At 40.5% G+C, this 26,127-nt stretch overlaps 1 protein-coding gene across 1 annotated transcript in view; it reads right to left on the bottom strand.

Moving 5' to 3' along the window:
* RB1CC1 (RB1 inducible coiled-coil 1) overlaps positions 1 to 26,127 on the bottom strand; it is a 183,621-nt gene that overhangs the window by 58,351 nt on the left and 99,143 nt on the right. The window contains exons 13-15 of the mRNA XM_065397745.1: positions 24,451 to 24,554; positions 22,902 to 23,028; positions 1,378 to 3,278 (exon numbers count right to left, since the gene is read on the bottom strand). Coding sequence (XP_065253817.1) covers positions 1,378 to 3,278; positions 22,902 to 23,028; positions 24,451 to 24,554 — 2,132 coding nt within the window. The remainder of the gene's footprint in view (positions 1 to 1,377; positions 3,279 to 22,901; positions 23,029 to 24,450; positions 24,555 to 26,127) is intronic.

Here is a 26,127-nt window from a genome sequence, read left to right as displayed (position 1 = left end):
GGACGTGGATAAAACTAGTATTTAAATCAAATTTCACCTTTTTAAAATTTTGTACTGCAAACGTAAATCATATGCAAATGTATAATATTTTTGAATTCTACATTTAGAGAAGCAGTAATTTTAGAACTCTATCACACTCACTGACATTTAAAAAGAAAAGAAAGATCTAATTTAAATTTGTATCCAAATCTTGGGCCACATTGCTTTTCTGCTGAGCTCTATTTCATTGGTATTTCATATTCTCAACTTACTCCCCAAGCCCATTTGAGAGTTTTGTCTACCTACCACACATCATCAAATCTAGACTGAAAACTCATCTGTACTTCTCTTACTCATCTGTACTATGCCCAGCACAATGATATTTTTTATTGGGGTTACTAAGTGCTAACAATATAAATAACAAAATACTGCCCTCTGTTATATTTATGTGACTATGAAAGTAAATGAAGTTTGCACAGCACTTAAACAAAAACAACATTTGATCTCTTTTTTTTCTGTAAACCTAATGAATTTCTGGTTGCCACACTCGCACTTCTTTCAGAGGCATAAGATGATATATTTCACGTAAGTTATCATGGAACAGCTAGCAAGTGGCAGGTTTATCTGCTGCCAGCAAATGAGTAGTTGGTTGCCAAAAAAGGAATATGGTTTCTTAAAGCAGCTTTCATGTACCATATATCAATATACTCGTTTCTAAAATTTCCATTGCACCGTGGACCAGCACCATAACTAGATCTTTGCAGATTGTGTACCCTGAACTAATGTGGATGATATACAATTTACACAGAACCAACCCTGAGTTACTCCAATTTTTTTTAAAATAGCTGTCTTTTTTTTGGACAAGACGGCGAGAAGATAATATTGCACACTCCAAATGCAAGGATAAAAAGGTGTGATGTTAAAATAATGAATCTATCAAACTCTGCTTGTGCTTAGGATCTCTGTGTGACATTTTTCAGTAGTTTACGAAGTTGAAATTCAAAAGCCCTATTTTTTGAAAACATTTAAAAATGTTTCAAACCTTAAGATTAATTACAGACACTGACTTTTTTTAAAAGCTTGTATTAAACGTGGTTTTAAATCCACTACTCATTTTGAAGTTCTTTCCAGAATGTTAAGGAACAGTAATTTAACTTAGCTCTACAAAATATCTTGAGTTAATTTATTAATTTAGAGTCCACTGATGCAAAAAAATGTTATCATATATGAGTCTTAACAGTTTGAAACTCTAAGTCAAAATAGTTAAACTGCATCATAAATGTCTAGTAACGAAGGTGGTGTATTGTAGACTACCTTGTAAATGCAGTACACCATAAAAATTGTTGAATTATCTTATTTTTAGATCACTAACAAAGTACAACTTAATTCTTACAGTACCTCTGATTTACTTGCATCTCAAGTAGTTGTATTTTTTCCAAGAGTTCTTTTTCAACAGCTTCCCTCTGTAATTCAAACTCCTTAAGGGTTATACGTATTGCATCCTCTTTTTCACTACTGAGCCTTTGAACAAGTAGTTTTCTTTCCTGTTCTTGGTTAGTTATTAACAGTTCTTTTTCCTCCTCAAGATTATGGATAACAGCTTCAAATTTGTCCTTCTGTTCACACACAGCCAATTTTTCCTCTTTTTGCTTTTCTAGGGCATTTGCTTCCACTTCTAACTTACTCTGTAGTTCTATTATTTGTTCTTTGAGACTTTTTTCTACTTCAAAAGCTTTTTGATGTAAAGAGGTTACTTTGTTTAATTCAATTTTAAGAACATTTGTTTCTTCTTCGTGTCTGTCCACTAATTCTGAAATGCACAGATCTTTCTCAATTGTCATTAAAGTTCTTAGCTCTCCTAGGCCCACTTGATATTCATCATTATTAACTTGTATCTTACGGTTTAAGTTATCTAACTCCTTTCTTAAATGTTCAGTTTCCTTATCAATAAGGGACTTTAGGATGTCCTGTTGCTGAGTTCTGCTTTCTTCCAACAAAATCTTCATTTCATCAGTGTCTGCTTCCTTCATGGCAAGTTCAACTTCTAATTTGCACCTCACGTCAAACAGATCAGAAATTTTGAGTTTTAACTTCTCTATCTGTTGCTCCTTCTCTTGGACAACTGCTGCATGAGATTCCTGCATTTGTTCGAATCTCTGCTGGTTTTCTTTTTTTAACTTATCTAAACAATTCTTGTGCTCAGCTATTAGTTTCTCAAATTCCTGCGTATGCCTGATTTGTAGATTGTTTTCCAATTCTTTAAGGTGACTTTGTTCCAAACTCTGAAGCTCTGCCCTCAAAAGCTGAATTTTTTCATCATTTTCAATATGAAGCTTTTTCAAATCTTCCAATACCATCTCACGTGACTGTCTCAGTTCTTTAATTTCACAATTCTGATCCTTCATTTGGCCTTCCAATGCAAGTAATTTCTGATCTCTCTCATTCTGCAGACAAACAACGGCTTCTTTTTCATTCTTCACCATCGCAAATTCATTATCTTTATTTTGCAAAACTTCTTCAAGACCTATTAAGTCTCCTGTTAACTTTTTAATCTTTTTTTTGTTTTCTTCAACATCTTCTAGTAATGTATCAATTCTAGTTTCATACTCACTTTTCAAAGATTGCAATTCTTTTTGATGTTTATCTTTCAGTGCTTTTTCAAGTGAAAGTTTTACTGTTTGTATAATATTCCTTATTTCTACTGATGTACATTTTAAAGAATTCGAAAAGTCACACTGTTCTTTTTGTACAAATGTTCTAAAGTGACAAAGGTCTTCTTTTATGTTTTTTAAATTAAACTGTGATTCCTGGGCAACAACTCTACACTTCTCCATGCGAGCATTTAGAGAAACCTCCTTTACACAAATATTTGTGTCTTGCATACGTCTATTGTCTATTGCATTGATAACTGAAGAATAGAGGGACTCCACCATCATTTCTGGACTTTGCGGATCACTTACTATATTAGGAGATGATGGATTTTCCTCTATTACAAACTCATTCACTGCCGACATAAAGTCCGACTCTGGACTTTCTGCTAGTGAATCCAAGTCTAAAGACCCTTGCTTAAGGGCTTGCTCTAAGTTTGGATGAGCGATTGTTTCAAAATCAAATGTATGAGCATCAATGCTGTCTGGAGACAATTCATCTAATGGAGCTGGGGGACACACAGGAGGAGACAAGGGACCCTGAAGACTGAGTGATGGAGGAGTTCTAGAAGAGGTAGCAATTGTGGTTCCTTTAGCACTTTCCATCCTTGGTGTAGTAGCAGATTGTGGTGATGCTTGACTATTGGAGACCTGCAAGTATAAAATTTAAACCAAAGCTTTACAAACTGAATGCTAAATATATTAATTTTAAGATTTAGCTAAAACATGGCAATATTATAACAAATAAAGTAACCCGAGCACTAGAAAGTGTCAGAATCATTATACATATAACTTTTCAAAAACGAACACTAAAAAGTTAAGGAAATGTAAACTCAAATGGTTTTGACAATTTCAGCATCTTCCTTGATATCTTTAGTTAGCAAGTATGTTGTGGTGTGCAATATTAACTATATGTATATCAAAATTTACTATAATTAGTGTGATTGTGTAGTATATGTAGTGTAATGTAATTTTATATATTGTACAAACATGTGGAAGTGATAGCAGTTGCCAAAAAATGCTAGGAGCTAGGAAATTAAAGAAAACCATCACATATTTGATATGAAAATTAATTATCTTTGCTATTGTGCTTTGTTTTCTAATACTGTCTGAAATTACTTTTCTGAAAGTATTACTTAATGAAAAAAGTTGACTTATGATTTACACTATAACGATATGAATAATAGGATGCAAAATTAAGATCTATATGAAGAGAAAAAAATGTCTAATGAAGGCTTCTCACGGCACACAACTCCCTGTTTTCTTTTTAATCAACTGTTAAAACTTTTATAATCAAGTACATTTTTAGTATTTCAACAAAAATATAAGATTTCCCAACATATGTATAAACATTTCTTGAGGCAGTAAAACTCATCCATAGTAATACAGACATCAAAAGCAAATCGGGTTTCTCCTCTTTTTCAGAGACGCAGAAAGATGCAGCAACAGGGGCCTTCAATAGATAGTATAGAGAAGGGCACAGACAAATGAAAAATAGCCTACCTGATTATTTTCTCTCTCAAACTAACCCTCCCCCATTTGGACCTCTCTTCCTATATATAGTGGAGAAAGTTCAGACTTGGCTATGGAGCTCCAGAACTTGGCCATACCCCTTCATTAGAACACTGAGGGCCAGATTAACCTGCCCATTAGATCCATTTTCTGCTGCCAGAATAGTACAAAGCAGACAAAGCTGGCTCACCCAACTTCCTGGAACTTTCCCTTGTGAAGTGAACTGAACCAAGGGGTCTTGGCAAATTTTTATTTACTCCAGAGAATTCAAGGGCAGTCTCATTTCGAGTCTCAAGCGCCGGACGGATTCTTGAATGAAAAAGTGAATTTTATCCCAGTGGGGTAGGATAAGCCACCCAGTCTTGAATCTCTTTCTCTAATAAAGCAAGGGTTCATGGGCTAGGATTATCTAGGTTATGTAATATAAAGTAATTTCTGATACTAATGTAAATAAATTTGTATCTCTCAGTGCAGTTTTAGGCATCTGAATCACAAAATCCCCATCACTACTAGAGCCGAATGAATAACTGATTTTTTGTTCACTAGCAATTCTGAAAAATTGGGTCAGGTTGAACCAAATAAAAAAAATCCAATAAAAATTCAGTGAATTCAAAAAATCTGTGTTTTATTTGCCCTACTACTTGTGATGTGGGAGACCAGAGTTCAGTTCCTCCCTCTGCCTGATGTGGAGAACGACTATGAACTGCTAATGTGAATGAAAATTAAGTCATTGGGCCAGAGAGAGAACGTGAAAATGACACTACAGCCTGGTGGTTAGGGTATTCTCCTAGGATGTGGGAGACCAAGTTCAAGTTCCCAATCCAATGACTAATTATCCACAATGGAACATCCTGAGAGAGACCCACATCAGAATATCCCAAAGCCCAGTGGCTAGGGCCAACTCCTGTAACGTGGATGACCCAAGTTCAAATCCTTTCTCCACATAAAGAAGAAGGGGAAATCAAAACTGTCTTCCACATGCCAGGTGAGTGTTCTAATCACTGGGCTTAAAGTTATAAGGAAGCCTTCCTCCAGCTCCTCCTGCTACTCAAGGCCAAAAGAGTATTTTTTTATTTGGTAGATTCATGTCTAATTTGTGAACAGGTTTGGGTCAACCAAAAATTCATTTTTCAGAGAAGTTATTCATCGGATACATTTTGCCCAGCTGAAATAATAACAATTAGCTATAACTGGCAAGCTTTTTTTGTCTCAGCAAAGCAGGTAAGGACTGAATGAACAGAGACTAAGTTAGCTCCCCCTAGGTCAAGGCTGAGCCACAATGGCAGAGTGTAGGCTTTTTCTTTTGTGGATACCGAGAGTACTTTATTCTCCAGGACTAGCAACCGTCAAACACTAAATTCACACTCATGATTTACTTGATTATTTAGAGGTTTTCCAGTGCTGTCACTCCAAGGGCTATGTTACTTATCAGTCTATGTATATTCCAAAATAATTTTCTGGAGTACACCTTTTATTTCCTAAACACTACCAACAGAAAGAGTGGTACAATTTTCAAGCAGGCAAAGTTTGAACCTCAGAATCACAAATAAAACTTAAAATGTTCATTTAAACAATCATATAGATGATTTTGCTCTGTACTGAGTCTGAATTTATATTATGGTTAATATACGGTTTTATTTCTACCTCAACATTCTGGAACAGAGGTTAAAACCCCACTTTACGATGTGTATCTTATAGTTAATATAGAAATCTCATCACAAAGAATCTTGTTCGTTAGTGCAGAATTGCAAAGCACTTCAAATTCTGCTTGATATTCTGCTGTAATCCCAGTGAGTTGATACACAGCCATTAAAAAGACAAACCTGAGTAAGTTATTCATATTTCACCCACACCGACCCTCCAGATTTGCCAAAGAGCAGAAGTATAACTGAAATCTGTATATCCCAGGGAAATACACACGTAGAAACCAAAATGAATTTAATTAAAGACATATTTACAATATTTAGTGTCATTGCTGAAGGCCAACTGGAAAATCTGTGTGCTGCCCCCGCCCCACCCCGAGCACTGGTTCCACTGTGGCCAATGGGAGCTGCTGGGGCAGCCCCTGTGAGTGGAGGCAGTGCGCAGAGCTGCCTAGCCTCACCTCCGTCTAGGAGCAGTAGGGACATGTTGCCGCTTCTGGGGAGCTGCCCAAGGTGAGCGCCACCCGGATCCGGCACCCCGCACTCCTCCTCATGCCCCAAGCCCCTTCCGTACCCATACTCCCTCCCTGAGCCTGCGCCCTGCACACTCCACCCCTCCCACGCCCCAACCCTGAGCCCCCTCCCGCACCCAAACTCCCTCCCTCTTAGTTAACTGGAATTTTTGACTTACTGGCACCCCCCATTCCCCCAACATGCTGGATACTGTACCTTTAATGTACAACAGGCATCCCACGACAAAGTAGACATTTTTCAGAGACTGTTGCCCTTATGTTGTAACTAATTTTTTGGGCCTCACTGCTGCAAAGAGTTTCATGAAGATGGATACTTATGCCTACACAGATCTCTCTGCGGATAAGGATTAGGGCCTTAGTAAAGTTACCACTGCCTGCAGAATTGTTCAGTAGAAAAATGAAGCAGGGCAGTTAAAATTCCTCTATTGCGATTTTCTGCCCTTCACTGGTTCCCTTTCAGAAAATTACCTTCAACTATAAATGCTAGAAACTAATGGAAATCCTGCACTCTGCAGAATGTTGTTATGATATGAGCGCTCTTAATTGTCAAACATAGGCTGGACGTATGACAGCCTTGACTTATATGAATAACAGCAATATCATTTGTAGATTCACTAGCACCAAACATAAAATTACCAGGTTGTCAAGCCTCAGAGCTTCAGGCAACATGGTACAATTCCAAGTGGAAATTAGAAAGATTAATGCAATTAGGTATATTAAAGAGTTTTCATGCTTCTCTTCTGCAACTAGCCACTGTCTAAAAAACTGATGCTGCACTTGTCTGTCTCAGCAGGCATTTCCTGTGTTCGTATTCAATATGGCCTTTTTAGCTCTGAAAAAATGAGGTGATTTAAATATTAAAAATGGGGGAAAAGTCTCCAAGAAGAGACACTATTTTTCTTAAAGGGATTGTCCCATGTTTGATACTACTATCAAACATTTTTTTTCTTTGGGGTTAAATTTCAATGTATGTAATTTCTTTCAGTAAAACCTGTAAAAAAAAGTTGCAGGACCCCTGCTGTAGTGACAAGCATCTGGATTCACAACAGATGCTTTAAAAATATATACATCAGCAACACCTAAATATGTTTAATATTGGCCAAACCAGAAACATGTTTTGATGAACATGAGCCAGTATTGATGTCAGGGTGAGCATAGTAAATATCACTTCAAAGACATGTAAGGTTCGGAGGTCCCGGGGATTTCAGAAATCCAAAATTTAAAGAATGCAGCAGTCTTAATACCATATTTTAGAAAAGACTGAAATCATCCCTTAAAGATTAGCTCAATTCAAAGGTGAATGATTATTATTCAGAATTTGTATGGCACATCCCAGACATGCATGACATTGTATAATGAATAGATGCATGACTCCTTTTCCGAATTGATCACAAAAACATAGGGGCACTGGGGGAAACAGCAGGAGAGGAGGAAAAGCAGGAGGGAGCGAGGGAGGGAGAAAAGAATACACAGTAAGTTTACAAGGTTGCTTGGATAGTAGTGTGCTTCATGTTAGTCATGCTATTTTTTTTTTAAGTTTTATTTTACTGCAAAAGGAATTTGTTTGAAGATTATGGAATAGTGTGGTTTGAAGCTGACCAGGACACAAGGGTAACACGTCTATTCTCACAAAAATGACACAAAAAAGGCTCTTTACTTAAAAAGCATCAAAGCATTACACATATCCATCCCATCTGAGAGCCAGGCTCACTTATAATACAGAAGAACCTCAGAGTTACGAACACCAGAGTTACAAACTGACCAGTGAACACACCTCATTTGGAACCAGAAGTATGCAATCACGCAGCAGAACAGATTAAAAAGGGGAAATGAAGGGAACATTAAAAAAAAAAAAAAAAAAAGATTTGACAAGGTAAGGAAACTGTTTCTGGGCTTGTTTCATTTAAATTAACATTGGTAAAAGCAACATTTTTCTTTGATACAGCTTTGAAACTTTACTATGCAATGTTCAATTGTAAACTTTTGAAAGAACTATAAGGCTTTGTTCAGTGTTACGAACATTTCAGTTACAAACAACCTCCATTCCCAAGGTGTTCCTAACTTTGAGGTTCTACTGTACAGTGATTTTTAACATCACACTGGCATAGTGATTATTTACCTATTCAGAGAGAATAATGTTACTTAATGATCAAAATCACTCCTTAAGTTCTCTTTGGACATCTCTCACTCAAATAGTGACCAGGCTTATCTTTGTTTATACAGTGAGTTGAGAAGGCATGACAATCAATCATTTTGTGATAAGCGCACAAAATAATTTAGACTAACAAGAAAGTGTTGGGGGGGCAGTTCCAAAAAAGAAGTTCTCAAAATAAAAATATAGAGTGACAAAACGTCGGTGTTCGTAGGACGCACCCTACAATGAAGGAAAAAGTATGTAAAAAATGGATATTACTTAATATTATCAGGAAATTAAGAGTTTAAAAGGTGAAATAATGAGCTCTGAGGATCTTCAGAAAATGATCAAGATCTTACACCAGTATCCTTAAGTAAATACCATAACCTATTATTTACTGTAGAAGTTTCCAGGATTATTTAAACTTGTACATCATGCCAATGATATATTGTTAAAAACAAGTTAAAAGAATAAAACAGAAATCCTATCAGGACATTTATCCACTGCATTTGGAACAGTATTTGAAGTTATTTTTGCAGTTTGGGTATAAATGAGCCCTTTCCTTTCTTCTACAATTTGTCTTGTCGATTTTGGCTTTGATCCTACAATTCATTGAGTGTAGATGGACTGCTGTGCCCACACACAATGAATCACAAGAATCACAAAGTAAAAACCTTGGGAGTAGTGAAGAGATTGAAAGATAATACATCCGTGGTCTGAACCCAGGAGATATTTATGGTGGGATATCCTTATAGGGATATGGAAATATGCCTCTCAGTTCAAGAGCAGCAAACCATGATTATGCCAATGAGACAGCCTTTTCCCAAGCAAAGTGTTCATGCTCAAGGTAATGTCAGATTCCCGGTGTACTCTTTGGGGATAGGCACTTTGCTACTACAGTTCTTACAGACGGAAAGGTTACTCATCTTGTACAGTAACTGGAGGTTTTTTGAGATGTGTCCCCCTCTGTCAGTGCTCCATTTTAGGTGCACATGCTCTCCTGCGCCTTTGATTGGAGATTTTTGGTAGCAATGCCCATTCACCCTGCATGTGTGCCCCACACCCGCTCGTGCCCTGTATCAAGACTATATGGGGCTACACGGGTAAACGGCCATCGATTCCTTCTTTATCCCACAGTCCATAGAGGCAACTTTGAAGCAGAGGGGAGGAGGGAGGATAGCAGAGCACCCACTCTAAGAACTCCAGTTTCTGCACTGGTGAGTAACATCTCCTTCTTCAAGTAGTGTCCCTGTGGGTGCTCGACTATAGGTGACTCCCTAGCAGTAACCCTTTAAGGAGGTGGGAATTTCAAAACAGAGTCCATCACTGAAGAAAGAACGGTGTTGCCTACTGTGGCATCTGATCTTCCAGTGTGAACTAAGACTAAGGCACAGTCATCAGAACACGTGTGCACTGAGGACTGTATTGCAGCCCTGCAAATTTCAGCAACCTGTACATCTTCGAGTAGGGCTACACACGTAGACTAATCTAGTAGAGAGTACAGATACTCTTAGGGGAGGTGTAATCTCAGTGAAACCATAAAAGGCAATAATCCATTCAGAAAGCCTCTGATCAGAGACAGGCACTCCCCTTCACCTATCTGCAATAGAAACAAAGAGTCTAGGGGTCTTCCTGAATGGCCTATTTCTGTCCAAGTCAAAGACTAATGCCCTCTTAACATCTAGTGTATGAAAGGCAGACTCCTGTATAGATTGATGTGGCTTGGGGGGTGAGAGGGAAGGAAGGTTAACAGTTTGGTTGATGTGAAGTTCAGAAGACACCTTAGATAAAAACTTTGGATTGTGTCATAAAGATACCTTCTCCTTAGAGAACAAAATAAAAGGCTGGGGATCTAACAGCAGACCCATTTCCCCAATTCTTTAGCAAAAGTGGTGGCCACCAAAAAGGCTGTCTTCATAGACAGACGTACCAGCGAGTATGCAGCTAGTAGTTCAAAGCACCAGACTGAGATCCCAAAGTGGTGTGGGGGCTCTAATCTGCAGAAAAAGATTGACAAATGTTTTAGGACTCTCGCTGTGGTTGGATGAGCAAATATAGAGAAAACTTCTACTGGTACATGGAAAGCTGTAATTGATGCTAAATGAATCTTGACAAGAAAAGCCTGATTTTTTTCAATTCCAACAAGTAATACAAAATTGAAGGAAGAGGTGACTGGATAGGAGAAAATTGCCACTGGTTACACCAAAGATTATATCTTCTCTATTTCTGAAATTAAGTACATCTCATAGATTCCTTTCTGCTATTTAAAAGTATATTTGGTACTTCCGATGAACAGGCAGCCTCTAGTCCCGAGAACCACTGAGGGACCAAACTTGCAATTGCAGATAGTTCATATGGGTTGAAGTGCCTGACCTGCATCCTGAGACAACAATCGATGTGTGATTGGGAGCTGCCACAGAAGGAGAGAGGTGAGTTTGATCATGTAAGGAAAACAAACTTGTCCTAGCCAAGTTGGTGCAAACAAAATGACTTTGGCTTGGTCCTGTCTGATCTTGATAAGGACCTTTAAAAGCATTGGAGTTGTAAGATATGCATAAAAAAAGACCTTTTGTCCATATAATGAGGAAAGTGTGTTCTAAAGATTGGGGATCAAGTCCCTCACAGGAAGAGAATTTGAGTTCGCTGCTGTGGCAAAAAGGTGGACTTCTGGTAGGAATATTTTGTTGAGGACCTGAGAGTCCAACGCCCATTCATCATTTAGGGAGAAGTGTCTGCTGAGATCATATGTTCTGGTGTTTTGTATACTTGGGAGGTAAGAAGCCAAGATGATTATGTCACTATGCACCAGTTCCAAAGATTTATTGCTGCACTGGAGAGTGATGGGGAATGTATTCTGCCCTGATGATTGACATAGAATCATAGAATATCAGGGTTGGAAAGGACCTCAGGAGGTCATCTAGTCCAACCCCCTGCTCAAAGCAGTACCAATCCCTAACTAAATCATCCCAGCCAGGGCTTTGTCAAGCCTGACTTAAAAACCTCTAAAGAAGGAGATTCCACCACCTCCCTAGGTACATAAGAACAGCCGTACCGGGTCAGACCAAAGGTCCATCTAGCCCAGTATCCTGTCTACCGACAGTGGCCAATGCCAGGTGTCCCAGAAGGAGTGAACCTAACAGGCAATGATCAAGTGATCTCTCTCCTGCCATCCATCTCCACCCTCTGACAAACAGAGGCTGGGGACACCATTCCTTACCCATCCTGGCTAATAGCCATTAATGGACTTAACCCTCCATGAATTTATCCAGTTTTCTTTTAAACGCTGTTATAGTCCTAGCCTTCACAACCTCCTCAGGTAAGGAGTTCCACAAGTTGACTGTGCGCTGCATGAAGAAGAACTTCCTTTTATTTGTTTTAAACCTGCTGCCTATTAATTTCATTTGGTGACCCCCTAGTTCTTGTATTATGGGAATAAGTAAATAACTTTTCCTTATCTACTTTCTCCACATCACTCATGATTTTATATACCTCTATCATATTCCCACTTAGTCTCCTCTTTTCCAAGCTGAAGAGTCCTAGCCTCTTTAATCTCTCCTCATATGGGACCCGTTCCAAACCCCTAATCATTTTAGTTGCCCTTTTCTGAACCTTTTCTAGTGCCAGTATATCTTTTTTTGAGATGAGGAGACCACATCTGTACGCAGTATTCAAGATGTGGGTGTACCATTGATTTATATAAGGGCAATAATATATTCTCAGTCTTATTCTCTATCCCCTTTTTAATGATTCCTAACATCCTGTTTGCTTTTTTGACCACCTCTGCACACTGCGTGGACATCTTCAGAACTATCCACAATGACTCCAAGATCTTTTTCCTGACTCGTTGCTGCTAAATTAGCCCCCATCACATTGTATGTATAGTTGGGGTTATTTTTTCCAATGTGCATTACTTTACATTTATCCACATTAAATTTCATTTGCCATTTTGTTGCCCAATCACTTCGTTTTGTGAGATCTTTTTGAAGTTCTTCACAATCTGCTTTGGTCTTAACTATCTTGAGCAGTTTAGTATCATCTGCAAACTTTGCCACCTCACTGTTCACCCCTTTCTCCAGATCATTTATGAATAAGTTGAATAGGATTGGTCCGAGGACTGACCCTGGGGGAACACCACTAGTTACCCCTCTCCATTCTGAGAATTTACCATTAATTCCTACCCTTTGTTCCCTGTCTTTTAACCAGTTCTCAATCCATGAAAGGACCTTCCCTTTTATCCCATGACAGCTTAATTTACGTAAGAGCCTTTGGTGAGGGACCTTGTGAAAGGCTTTCTGGAAATCTAAAGTACACTATGTCCACTGGATCCCCCCTTGTCCACATGTTTGTTGACCCCTTCAAAGAACTCTAATAGATTAGTAAGACACTATTTCCCTTTACAGAACCCATGTTGACTATTGCTCAACAGTTTTTGTTTTTCTATTTGTCTGACTATTTTATTCTTAACTATTCTTTCGACTAATTTGCCCGGTACCGACATTAGACTTACCGGTCTGTAATTGCCGGAATCACCTCTAGAGCCCTTTTTAAATATTGGTGTTACATTAGTTAACTTCCAGTCATTGGGTACAGAAGCTGATTTAAAGGACAGGTTACAAAGCTTAGTTAATAGTTCCGCAACTTCACATTTGAATTCTTTCAGAACTCTTTGGTGAATACCATCTGGTCCCGGTGACTTGTTAATGTTGAGTTTATCAATTAATTACAAAACCTCCTCTAGTGACACTTCAATCTGTGACAGTTCCTCAGATTTGTCACCTACCAAAGCCGGCTCAGGTTTGGGAATCTCCCTACCATCCTCAGCCGTGAAGACTGAAGCAAAGAATCCATTTAGTTTCTCCGCAATGACTTTATCGTCTTTAAGTGCTCCTTTTGTATCTCGATCATCAAGGGGCCCCACTGGTTGTTTAGCAGGCTTCCTGCTTCTGATGTACTTAAAAAACATTTTGTTATTACCTTTGGAGTTTTTGGCTAGCCGTTTTTCAAACTCCTCTTTGGCTTTTCTTATTACATTTTTGCACTTAATTTGGCAGTGTTTATGCTCCTTTCTATTTGCCTCACTAGGATTTGTCTTCCATTTTTTAAAGGAAGTCTTTTCATCTCTCACTGCTTCTTTTACATGGTTGTTAAGCCACGGTGGCTCTTTTTTAGTTCTTTTACTGTGTTTCTTAATTTGGGGTATACATTGAAGTTGGGTCTCTATTATGGTGTCTTTAAAAAGCACCCATGCAGCTTGCAGGGATTTCACTTTAGTCACTGTACCTTTTAACTTCTGTTTAACTAACCCCCTCATTTTTGCATAGTTCCCCCTTTTGAAATTAAATGCCACAGTGTTGGGCTGTTGAGATGTTCTTCCCACCATAGGGATGTTGAATGCTATTGTATTATGGTTACTATTTCCAAGCGGTCCTGTTAAAGTTACCTCTTGGACCAGCTGCTGCGCTCTACTCAGGACTAAATCTAGAGTTGCCTCTCCCCTTGTGGGTTCCCGTACCAGCTGCTCCATGAAGCAGTCATTTAAAGTATCGAGAAATTTTATCTCTGCATTTCGTCCTGAAGTGAAATGTTCCCAGTCAATATGGGGATAATTGAAATCCCCCACTATTATTGAGTTCTTAATTTTGATAGCCTCTCTAATTTCCCTTAGCATTTCATCATCACTATCACTGTCCTGGTCAGGTGGTCGATAATAGATCCCTAATGTTATATTCTTATTAGAGCATGAAATTTCTATCCATAGAGATTCTATGGAACATGTGGATTCACTTAAGATTTTTACTTCATTTGATTCTACATTTTCTTTCACATATAGTGCCACTCCCCCCATGCATGACCTGTTCTGTCCTTCCGATATATTTTGTACCCCAGAATGATTGTGTCCCATTGATTGCTCTCAGTCCACCAGGTTTCTGTGATGCCTATTATATCAATATCCTCCTTTATCACAAGGCACTCTAGTTCACCCATCTTATTATTTAGACTTCTTGTGTACAAGCACTTTAAAAACTTGTCACTGTTTATTTGTCTGCTCTTTTCTGATGTGTCAGATTCTTTTTTATGTGAATGTTTATCATCTGATCTGCCTTTACATTATCCTCTTCCATCCTCTGCTCCTGACTATAACCTCGAGATTCTCTATCATTAGACTCTCCCCTAAGAGAAGTCTCTGTCCGATCCACATGCTCCTCTTCAGCAGTCGGCTTTCCCAAATTCCAGTGCTTCATCATCCTCCTAGTGAAAAAGTTTTTCCTAATATCCAACCTAAACCTCCCCCACTGCAACTTGAAATCATTACTCCTTGATCTGTCATCTGCTACCACTGAGAGGAGATCCATCCTCTTTGGAACCCCCTTTCAGGTAGTTGAAAGCAGCTATCAAATCCCCCCCTCATTCTTCTCTTCTGCAGACTAAATAATTCCAGTTCCCTCAGCCTCTCCTCATAAATCATGTGCTCCAGCCCCCTAATCATTTTTTTTGCCCTCCTCTGGACTCTTTCACATTTTTCCACATCCTTCTTGTAGTGTGGGGCCCAAAACTGGACAGATGAGGCCTTCAGATGAGGCCTTACCAATACCAAATAGAGGGGAATGATCACGTCCCTCGATCTGCTGGCAATGCTCCTACTCATACTGCCCAAAATGCCGTTAGCCTTCTTGGCAACAAGGGCACACTGTCGACTCATATCCAGCTTCTCGTCCACTGTAACCCCTAGATCCTTTTCTGCAGAACTGCTGCCTAGCCACTCTGTCCCTAGTCTGTAGCAGTGCATGGGATTCTTCCATCCTAAGTGCAGGACTCTGCATTTGTCCCTGTTGAACCTCATCAGATTTCTTTTGGCCCAATCCTCTAATTTGTTTAGGTCGTTCTGTATCCTATCCCTATTGTCCAGCGTATCAACCACTCCTCCCATCGGTGTCATCTGCAAACTTGCTGAGGGTGCAGTCCACGCCATCCTCCAGATCATTAATGAAGATATTGAACAAAACCGGCCCCTGGACCGACCTTTGGGGCACTCCGCTGGATACTGGCTGCCAACTAGACATGGAGCCATTGATCACTACCCGTTGAGCCCGACAATCTAGCCATCTTTCTATCCACCTTATAGTTCATTCATCCAGCCCATACTTCTTTAACTTGCTGGCAAGAATACTGTGGGAGACCGTATTAAAAGCTTTGCTAAAGTCAAGGAATAACACATCCACTGCTTTCCCCTCATCCACAGACCCAGTTATCTCCTCATAGAAGGCAATTAGGTTAATCAGGCATGACTTGCCCTTGGTGAATCCATGCTGACTGTTCCTGATCACTTTCCTCCCCTCTAAGTGCTTCAAAATTGATTCCTTGAGGACCTGCTCCTTGATTTTTTCAGGGACTGAGGTGAGGCTGACTGGCCTGTAGTTCCCCAGATCCTCTTTCTTCCCTTTTATAAAGACGGGCACTACATTAGCCTTTTTCCAGTCATCCGGGACCTCCCCCAGTCGCCATGAGTTTTCAAAGATAATGGCCAATGGCTCTGCAGTCACATCCACCAACTCCTTTAGCACCCTCGGATGCAGTGCATCCATCCCCCTGGACTGGTGCTCTCTCAGCTTTTCTAACTAGTCCTGAACCACTTCTTTCTTCACAGAGGACTGGTCACCTCCTTCCCATACTGTGCTGCCCAATGCAGAAATCTGGGAGCTGACCTTGTTCGGGAAGACAGAGGCAAAAAACGCACTGAGTACGTTAGCTTTTTCCACATCCTCGGTCACTAGTTTGCCTCCCCCATTCAGTAAGGGGCCCACACTTTCCTTGACCTTCTTCTCATTGCTAACATACCTGAAGAAACCCTTCTTGTTACTCTTAACATCCCTCGCTAGCTGCAACTCCAAGTGTGATTTGGCCTTCCTGATTTCACTCCTGCATGCCTGAGCAATATTTTTATACTCCTTCCTGGTCATTTGTCCAATCTTCCACTTCTTGTAAGCTTCTTTTTTGTCTTTAAGATCAGCAAGGATTTCACTGTTAAGCCAAGCTGGTCGCCTGCCATATTTCCTATTCTTTCTACACATCGGGATGGTTTGTTCCTGCAACCTCAATAAGGATTCTTTAAAATACAGCCAGCTCTCCTGGACTCCTTTCCCTCTCATGTTATTCTCCCAGGGGATCCTGCCCATCAGTTCCCTGAGGGAGTCAAAGTCTGCTTTTCTGAAGTCCAGGGTCTGTATTCTGCTGCTCTCCTTTCTTCCTTGTGTCAGGATCCTGAACTTGACCATCTCATGGTCACTGCCTCCCAGGTTCCCATCAACTTTTACTTTCCCTGCTAATTCTTCCCTGTTTGTGAGCAGCAGGTCAGGAAGAGCTCTGCCCCAGTTGGTTCCTCCAGCACTTGCACCAGGAAATTGTCCCCTACACTTTCCAAAAACTTCCTGGATTGTCTGTGCACCGCTGTATTGCTCTCCCAGCAGATATCAGGGTGACTGAAGTCTCCCATGAGAACCAGGGCCTGTGATCTAGTAACTTCTGTTAGTTGCCTGAAGAAAGCCTCGCCCACCTCATCCCCCTGGCCTGGTGGTCTATAGCAGACTCCCACCACGACATCACCCTTGTTGCTCACACTTTTAAACTTAATCCAGAGACTCTCAGGTTTTTCTGCAGTTTCATACTGGAGCTCTGAGCAGTCATTCTGCTCTCTTACATACAATGTAACTCCCCCACCTTTTCTGCCCTGCCTGTCCTTCCTGAACAGTTTATATCCATCCATGACGGTACTCCAGTCATGTGAGTTATCCCACCAACTCTCTGTTATTCCAATCACATCATAATGTCTTGACTGTGCCAGGACTTCCAGTTTTCCCTGCTTGTTTCCCAGGCTTAACAGACATAGCACATGCATACTATTTTGTCTGCCATGATCTTGATGGATTTGTTTTTTGAGTAGGGGACAATAGCATTTCTGACCACTCTTAATTTCAAAAGATTGATGTGCAAGTGCTGTTCTTGTTGTGACCATGAGCACTGTACTGTACAGGGACAAAAATGAGCTTCCTATCCCAAGAGGGAAGCGTCCGATGTTATGACTGTAGACAGATTCTGGTAGAACAGGATTTCTGCACAAACCTTGGAAGGATTTATCCACCAGGTGAGTGACTGTAGGACCTGGTTGGGTACAGCTTTTTCAGACTGTGTTTGTTGGGTACATATATTTCCTGAGCCACCCTGGAGACATTGAAGATGCAACCTGGTTTTGTTTCACAAAAAATGCAAGCTGCCATGACTCCCAGCAGTTGCAGACATGTCCTTGGGGGAACTTCAGGGCTGAGCTGCACTCTTTGGATAAGGCCCTTCAGAGCAAGGAACCTATCAAGAGGAAGATAAGCTCTGCCCAATATCAAATCCAGAAACGCTCCAAAAAAGAGAATACTTTGTGTAGAGGTCAAGATTGATTTCTTGAGTTTTATCTGCAGGTCTAGACTTTGGAATAATGAAGTTGTTGTTTGAACTGCTGGCCAAACCTCCTGATATGACTAACCCTTGAGGAGCCAGTTGTTGAGGTAGGGAAAGAGTTATTTCTAGGTGACGGAGACAGGCAGCTATGACTGCCATGATTGTTGCGAAAAGCCTTGGGGTGGATGAAACGCTGAAGGATAGGGCCCAGTACTGGTAACGACTGTGACTGAATGTGAAACTAAGAAATCTTCTGTGAAAGGGATGAATCACTAAAGAAAAACAGTCATCTTTGAGGTTGAGGGTCATCACAAACTAGTCCCCTAATTCCAGGGAAGGAAATATAGCACCTAGGGACACTATCCTGAATTTCAGGTGTTTGACATTCTTTTTCAATTGTCTGAGATCTAGTATCTGCCTTCAACATCCATTTTTCTTGGGTATTAGAAAATATCTTGACTAGAACCCTTTGCCCCTGTGCTGAAGTGGGACTGGTTCTATGGCTCCTTGACTTAGAAACAAAGAGATATCCTGTGTCAGCAATTGATTGAAAAGGGTCAGGGAAGCAGGGAGAGGTGGAAAGGCAGGATGTAGAACCTGAAGCAATGGCCTCCAATATCTATTTGTCCAATGTTATAGCCTCCCATGCTTGAAGAAACAGAGATGAGGTATCCAAATTGAGGAAGCGCATTTGTGTCATGCAATTGAAAAAACCTGGCTATTGGAGGTTTGAACTCTGACCAAAACATCAAAACTGGCATTTGCACGATACTGAAGGCTGGGATGAAGCAGTCAACATAGTTGCAAGTCATCTTCTTTTAGGACCTTGACCCCTTAGCCAGTCGTTCTGGTAGCTTATGAGGAATGAGGAAAGTTGAGCAGGGTGGGATCTTTGTGCCAATTGAGACCAGCTAAACTTTCTTTTATTTGCAGACCTTAGTATTGCTCTAGAGTCCTCTAGGGTATGAAGCAAGTAGTCCTTGGAATCTGCAAAAAGCTTCTGGCCATTGAAAGGTAAAGCTTCTACTGTTGATTGTACCTCACATGGAATCCCAGACAACTGAAGCTAGCCTTATCACTATTGCACTGGAAACAGACCTGGCTGCAGTGTTTGTTGCATTGAGTGAAGCCTGCAGTGAAGTTTTTGCTAGCAGCTGACTCTCTTATTATGGCACTGAATTGTTTTCATTGGTCCTGTGGTAAGTGGTCTAACTTCTCGTAGTTCAGGCAGTCTTATTTTGAAATCGGGGATGGTGGTTAGATATCTTGAAGTGTTGCTGACGAGTAGATCTTACAACCGAAAAGGTCCAGACATTTCTGGTCCTTATTATCAGGGATGGCTTGTTTGTATATTTTGCCTGCCTCTTTCATTGACTGTGTCCACTGCTAAAGAATTTGGTGCTGGTGAGAAAATAAAGCATCAGAATCCCTGGTTAGGATCAGCCCTCTTGCATGAAGAGGGGACCATTGCTGGAGTTTGCCAGATGGAATTGGCTGGCTCAAGGAGGACTTAATTAATTGGCAGTGCACCCAGGCTGAGGTACAGGTGTGCAACATGTCCAGGTGCTTGTGATGGGAATCCTGGACTTTTTCCAGGGGAATTTGCAGGGTGTCAGTGATCCTCTTCATCAGGTCCTGGAATTGCTTAAAGTCATCAGATAATGATGACAACGGTGGCTTTACTGCCGCATCAAGGGATAATAACAAGATGTTTGTAAGGAGGGTAATACCTTGTCCAGCTTTGCCTCTTGCTCCTCAAAGGTCTCCTCAGGCTCCGAGTGAGCAGGAGGGATTGATGGATGGAACCAGCGAGCAAGGTCTTCTGTATTCCTTGTAGGATTGAACTGAGGTGCCCCAAAGTTGCTGGTGATACACTACCCAGGGATCCCAGTAAGGCCAATGAAGGAGACCATAAGGCATGAAGGAGATATCTAATGCTGGTCATTCCAAGTGTTGGAAGGCAGGGATCTGGTATCATGCCTTTGTTAGATCTGTAATAGGAATAACATCTCCTGGAATAAGTTGGAGAGTCTTCAATAGGAAGTTCAGAGTATGATTCAGAATGCTCCTCCAAATATCGTATCTGAGGCGACGACTACGCCTCATGGATAGTGGAAGATGGAAAAGAGGTAGGTTTCACGGAGCGGAGCCTCATGCTCATTTGGTACCAAAAGGTCTTTTGGGTACTGGAATTCTTGCAGTACTCGATGCACAACAGAATTTGGTACTGGCACCAATGATGTTGCAGAAGCCGTTGTGTGAGGCACTGATGTTGGTACCAAGCGGGTCGAGGATTCCATTGAAACCAGCCACTTGGCAGTAGTAGTCTTCGGTAGTGAGCCCTTTACCACTGAGGTATGGAATCTTAGCATGTTTCATGGTTCCTGAAGTATTCGGAGCTTCACTAGCACTCTGGGCCTAAGGTCTCTGGTGACTAGCTCTTCTCTGATTAGTAGCTCTCTTTTCTGCTCCTCTTATTCCCTTCCTTATACTTTGAGTGGGAAGCTCTCCATACCAGCGGTATGGCGATCAGTACCTCAGTCATGGAAAGTGTTGGAGATCAGAGTTTTAATACCATCTTCCCCTTGGAATCTCTCAGTGACTGTGATCTCGATGACAATAGGTACTGACAGAAGTGGAGAGTCCCTGACGGGGGGGTTCTTTGCCCTTGGATCAGAAGCTGGTCTCAAGACATGCTCCATCAGTAGGAGCCTATATTTTATTTTTCTGTTCTTCTAGGATCTTCCTTTAAAAGAAGAGCAGGTCTTATACTTGCCGGGAATGTGACAGTCTCCCAAACAATGAATGTACTACAAGTACCCATCACTAACAGGGCTTGCGTGTCAACAAGAGAGGCACCTTTTTAAAGCCTGGGGAACTTGCCATCCCTGACAACATTTGTTCGAGCCATTTGGGGGAGGTGGGGGAGAATAAACAAAAAAAAAATTAAGAAAAATAAAAAGAGGGAACAAACATTCCAACAACTATAAAAGGTCCTAAAACTAGTATTACTGAGAACTATAAAAGTTAAAACACTAATACAAGAGGAAACAGGCACACAACAAGCAGGCACACGCTTGAGGGTGGTTCGTCTGCACAGCCCTATATACCCTGGGTGTAGGGCACAGGGATGGTAGGCCGCATGCATGGGCTGAACAGGCACTGCCACCAAAAATCTCCGATCAAAGGCATGGAGCACATGCACATCTAAAGTGATGCATCCACAGGGACACTATTAAAGAAGAACAGATCTTTCACATCCTAACACTATGGCGGTTGGAAAGAACTGAAGCAGCAATGGAGCCAAAGACCCTCTTATGGCCATGCCACCTGAGTGTGCTCAAACGCTGTGGGCAGGAGAGGGGAGGGAGGCAAAATGCTCCTAAGAGACACTGCTACTACAACGTTCCACCGTTCTGCTGCACCTCATCAGCACATCCCAAGAATGGGAATATGCAGAGGACACTTGAACTGGAGACTTCACAAAAGGAATTAAAGCAATATCTGAAGGTTTCCCAGAAAGAACTGAGAGATGACATGGTGAAAATTAAATCCTTGTTGGGGCAGCAGCTACAAAGCGTTTGGGATATTTGGAAGAAGGACAACTACAAAACACCCAGTCTTGAAAGGCAAGACAGATTGATGAGGTGATCAGCAATCTCACTGTCATGAACCAAAAGTTTTCCAGGAAATAGCGAAGATCAGGAAATCTTTGGATAACTTGAAACTTGTTAACAGATAAGAGCTGCAGTAAGGACTTGGGCAGCTAAAAATAATCATCTTGAAAAGGAACTAAGACATTATCAGAGGGACAGAATCTCAGCTTGACTACCCTGAGAAACTGAGACTATAGCTGTGGAAGCTGAGGCTGGAAGAGTTGCAACAACCACAAATTCCCATTAGAACAGAAGCAAAGTGTCTCAGCCAGCAGAATCCACAGAAACAATGGACTGTCTTCAGGAACCCACTGAAAGCAGCCCCTTCTTGGCTGGCTGAAAGGAAACCAGGTAGGAAAAGGCAACTCCAAGAAGATTTGAATGGAAGTAAAATTGATTTGGGTTGGTGATGTGAACATATCCTCACGGAAAAATACTATATAAATAAGCAAATAGTTAAACTTGTATGTATTTTTAAATTTGTTTAAAGTATTTCTTTTCTTTCTATTTGGGATAAGTCATTCGGGGCATCAATGTTTTAAACTGCCCTGGGATGATGGGCAAAGCCTCAGCAGGGCTAAACCAAGTTGTCTGAGGGGTTTCTCTGAAATTAGTTGCAAACACAGGAGCTAAGGATTCTTTGGCAAACAGAGGGCATTAGAGGCAGAAAGTGAGAGTAGTCATGATAGTGCTTTGAGAGGGAGCAGAAGGACAGATCTCCTCAAACTCACTGGAAAGGCAGTCTTGGAAATTGAGCAGGGAAATTACCTGCTGTTTGTTTCTAGTGATTAAGGGAAACAAGACTTTGTGTACACTCTTTGTGAATAAACAGGATTCCACCAAAGCAATACCGGACTTGTGAAATCAATTTATCCTAATGGAAACAACCCATCAAACCCCCAAAGAGGCAACAATAAAAAAATAACAGAGAGGAAAATAAAGATATTTAAAACAAAAAATAAAATTATTTTAAATTAAATTTACAATTCAGTTATCTAAATATGGAAATAAAAAGGCAAAAAGCAAAAATGTGCACATTAGCACATAACAAATTTGGCCAAAAATTAGAAAATGTTACCAGAATGATCCTAATATAAACTTTGGGATGTTATGCTCCCTGTATTTTTTCAAAATGTCACCATTTTGCTCTCACTGAAGAATTTAGACTCCCAAAATCTTTGGTAGCACTTGATGAGATTTTCTCTTTAGGCCTATGCAAAAAACATACATGCCCAACACATTAATCTTTGGATTTTGGAGAAAAGAATTTTATTTAGTGAGCAACCTACTAAAAAAAATTATGAAAATATTCTACTTTTTTCTTAAAACCTTACCAAAGAAAAACAAAATACCTTTTGCTCATTCAGCAGGTCTGTAATGGTCTGAGACATTTCATCCAAACTTTGTACTGTTTTTACCAGGTTATGTAGAGCAAGTACATGCTGGTGAAGAGGTTCAAAGTCACAAAGTATGGGAACCCTTCAAAAACAAAGTATTTTTAAATTTTAATTTCTTCAATAATACAGTATTACAAATTCAATTTAAAATTTATTGATACAGTAAACCATCTAATCCGGATTTATTCATTTTCTTTATTTCACCAACTTTGCAGGGAATAAACTATGGCAACAACTTTGTTGCACGTTCTTTACATTAGTAACTCTAAGTAGTTTCAGTGACAGTGTTCTTTCAAATGACAAAAGAAACAATTTAGATTTAAAGTAACATTTCTAAGAAGTTTTAGGTTAACTCCAGGTTATGTTCTGCCTCTCCCTCACCCCCAGAGGAGATGTTTATGAGTAATACGTAGAGTTACAATAACTCTAAGAAGTGATGAACACTATACTTAAAGGAGATCAAATTACAACTGATTTCTCAGATGTTTTTAAAAAGAAACAGAGTGGAAAGATTTACTATATATTAAGATAAATTCTTTCAACTTTCATAGTGTAATACAACATTGCTAACCCATAAACATTTTCCCAAAAAATATTACAAGACGACTTTGGGAAAAGATATTAATTCTTAACGGCAGAACTCTCAATGCTGTGTATATAAAAAAACAGGATGATGAGTTTGTTGTGATCATGATGCAAGTGCCTCGTGCCAAGCCGCAATACTTCCCCCCTTCAAAACTTAAATCCCTTTAAATTACATATGAACAGGAAAATGACAATCAGGCCCTGAAAATGTGGCTGGGGGATCCGATGACCATGTTTAATGCATTTCCTGTTGTCCTGCATGGGAGTGAGCGGTTTATTCCTGTCTGACCAAAATCAGTCAGGCAGAAAAGATTTGTGAAGAAGTCATGTAATCCAATGTTGAACAATCCTTGTGATTGTTCCATAAGGGAGCTAGAGTTGTGAGAGAAGAGAGGCCCCACAGGCCTGATTTGTCCTTTTCAACCACAAAATCCAAATGTTAATTGCAGAGAAAAAAAAAAAAGCTTTTCCTTTGATCAAGATAAGCCTGTCAAGCAGCTCACTACCACCCCAATTTCAAGCTATTGGCCCAGTGTTTTTATACATTTTGTACACTGTCTATGTATTAAAGGGTCTAGTCTTTCTTTGATACAACAGGCATAGAACTCCTGTTAATATTATGTGACTTAAGGGGAGAAAAATATAAATACAAACCTCTTTAAACAGGACAGTTTCACTTCCATTATACAGAAAACAATGATGAACTGCACTGTACCCTTTTATCTGTCAGGTACTCTCTCACATTTAGGAATAAAGCTGCACCCTACTTAAATGACATCCAGCATCTCCTGTCCATCTTCTGTCATAGCCAGACAATGCTACTAAAAAACTTGCATCTTTGTTTTGCTTTTTCATAATGGAGGTTTTTGTATGTGTGTTTGTTTTGTGTTCTGTAATTTCCATTCACTAAGCCACTTACCTGAGTAATGGTTGCACTTCTGAAGGACAAAAAGACTGCAGAAACTGCAAGTCAGTTAATGAGATATCTGGAAGTTCACTGTCAAACCTGCGAGGCTTTCGTGTCTGTATAAAAGAGAAAATTTACACAATGATGAAATGATGTGTATAGTCAAGATGACTAAGGTAAGATTAAGAAGGAAAACAGTGAACAACGTATTAATAGAGAACTGATTTTTTAAAAATCTGTAGGATCTCAAAAGTTTTGATTCTTCTTATAGAATGCTCTAGTCTCCATTTTTTCTAAGTCTACTTGCACATATATTCATTAACCTTCTCTATGATGTTGTGAGTAGCAGTTCTTCCTTCTTACCAATTTTTTTAGTCATAAACGTGATGTGGGGGAAAGAGAAGGGAGAACAGAGGCTTGAAAATTAGTTTGCTGCTAAACAAACAGCTAAATTTTAATTTAACTGAGGAGTTACAATAATAAAACAGGGGGCACCCTTTTTGACCATGTATGGTACTATTATAAAATGCCAAGGAGTAAAATACTGAAAAAGCACTTTATGGGACAAAGTCAGAAATATAATGACAGGAGCAACATTTCATAATGATCAGAAACATGGAGACATGCCATTGTTAGAGTCAAACAAGTTGAACCAAATCAAAGCAGAAACCTGTCCAACTCACAATCATGTTATATTTGCTAGCCACTTCAGACAATTTAGGATGGTGAATATATTCCATTCCACCATCCAGTGAATGTGTGAAAAATATGGGAAACTTCTGCTTGCTTTTAATCACCTAATAAATTCTATGGCAGTATTATGCCGGTCAGAGTAGATCATACTGATCTCTCCTGGCTTCAAAATCTTAAATCATTTCCCCCCCCCACTGAAAATATCTGTATTTATAATCCCACAAAATTTTAACTTGACTTTAAAAAGAAGAGTACCAAGTTGACACTTCCCCCAGTATCATATTGCCATCCATGAACAGTTCTGAATCAAAGTGCCATTGCACAGCTTATATTCTTAATTTTTTATATCTCTTCATAGCAAGAGACAGTACAGGTATTCTGAACTCATGGCTCAGTGCAAAACTGGTGTAAAATGTGCTATTCAACAACAAAAATTCAGAAGTACTATCAACCAACCTCCCTAATTTGAGAGATTGGTATTACTTAGTTTAAAACGGGGTGGGCAAACTATGGCCCGCGGGACAGATCTGTCCCTTCAGGGCTTTGGATCCAGCCCGTGGGATTGCCACCCCCGTGGTGCCGCGGGCCCCACGCCGCTCCCAGAAGCAGCCGGCACCACGTCCCTGCAGCCTCTGAGGGTGGGCAGAGAGCTCTGCATGCTGCACTTGCCTGTCGGTATCTCCCCCGAAGCTCCCATTGGACGGGAACGGGGAACCGCAGCCAATGGGAGCTTCGGGGGAGGTACTGACAGGCAAGTGCAGCGCACAGCTCTCTGCCCCCTCTTCCCCAGGGGCTGCAGGGACGTGGTGGAGGCCACTTCCCAGAGCGGCGCAGGGGCCGGGGCCAGGGCAGGCGCCACTGCCACCCCGGAACCGCTCCAGGTAAGCGGCACTGGGCCGGGGCCCGAACCCCTCTTGCACCCCGCACCTCAACTCCCTGCCCTGAGCCCCCTCCTGCACCCCTCCTTCCCAAGTCCCTCCCTGAGCCCCCTGCTGC

This window comes from Emys orbicularis, chromosome 2 (assembly GCF_028017835.1).
Source record: "Emys orbicularis isolate rEmyOrb1 chromosome 2, rEmyOrb1.hap1, whole genome shotgun sequence".
Classification (NCBI taxonomy): Eukaryota; Metazoa; Chordata; order Testudines; family Emydidae; genus Emys; species Emys orbicularis.
The sequence above is the reverse complement of the archived record's forward strand: the minus strand, read 5'-3'. Positions and strand labels throughout refer to the sequence as shown.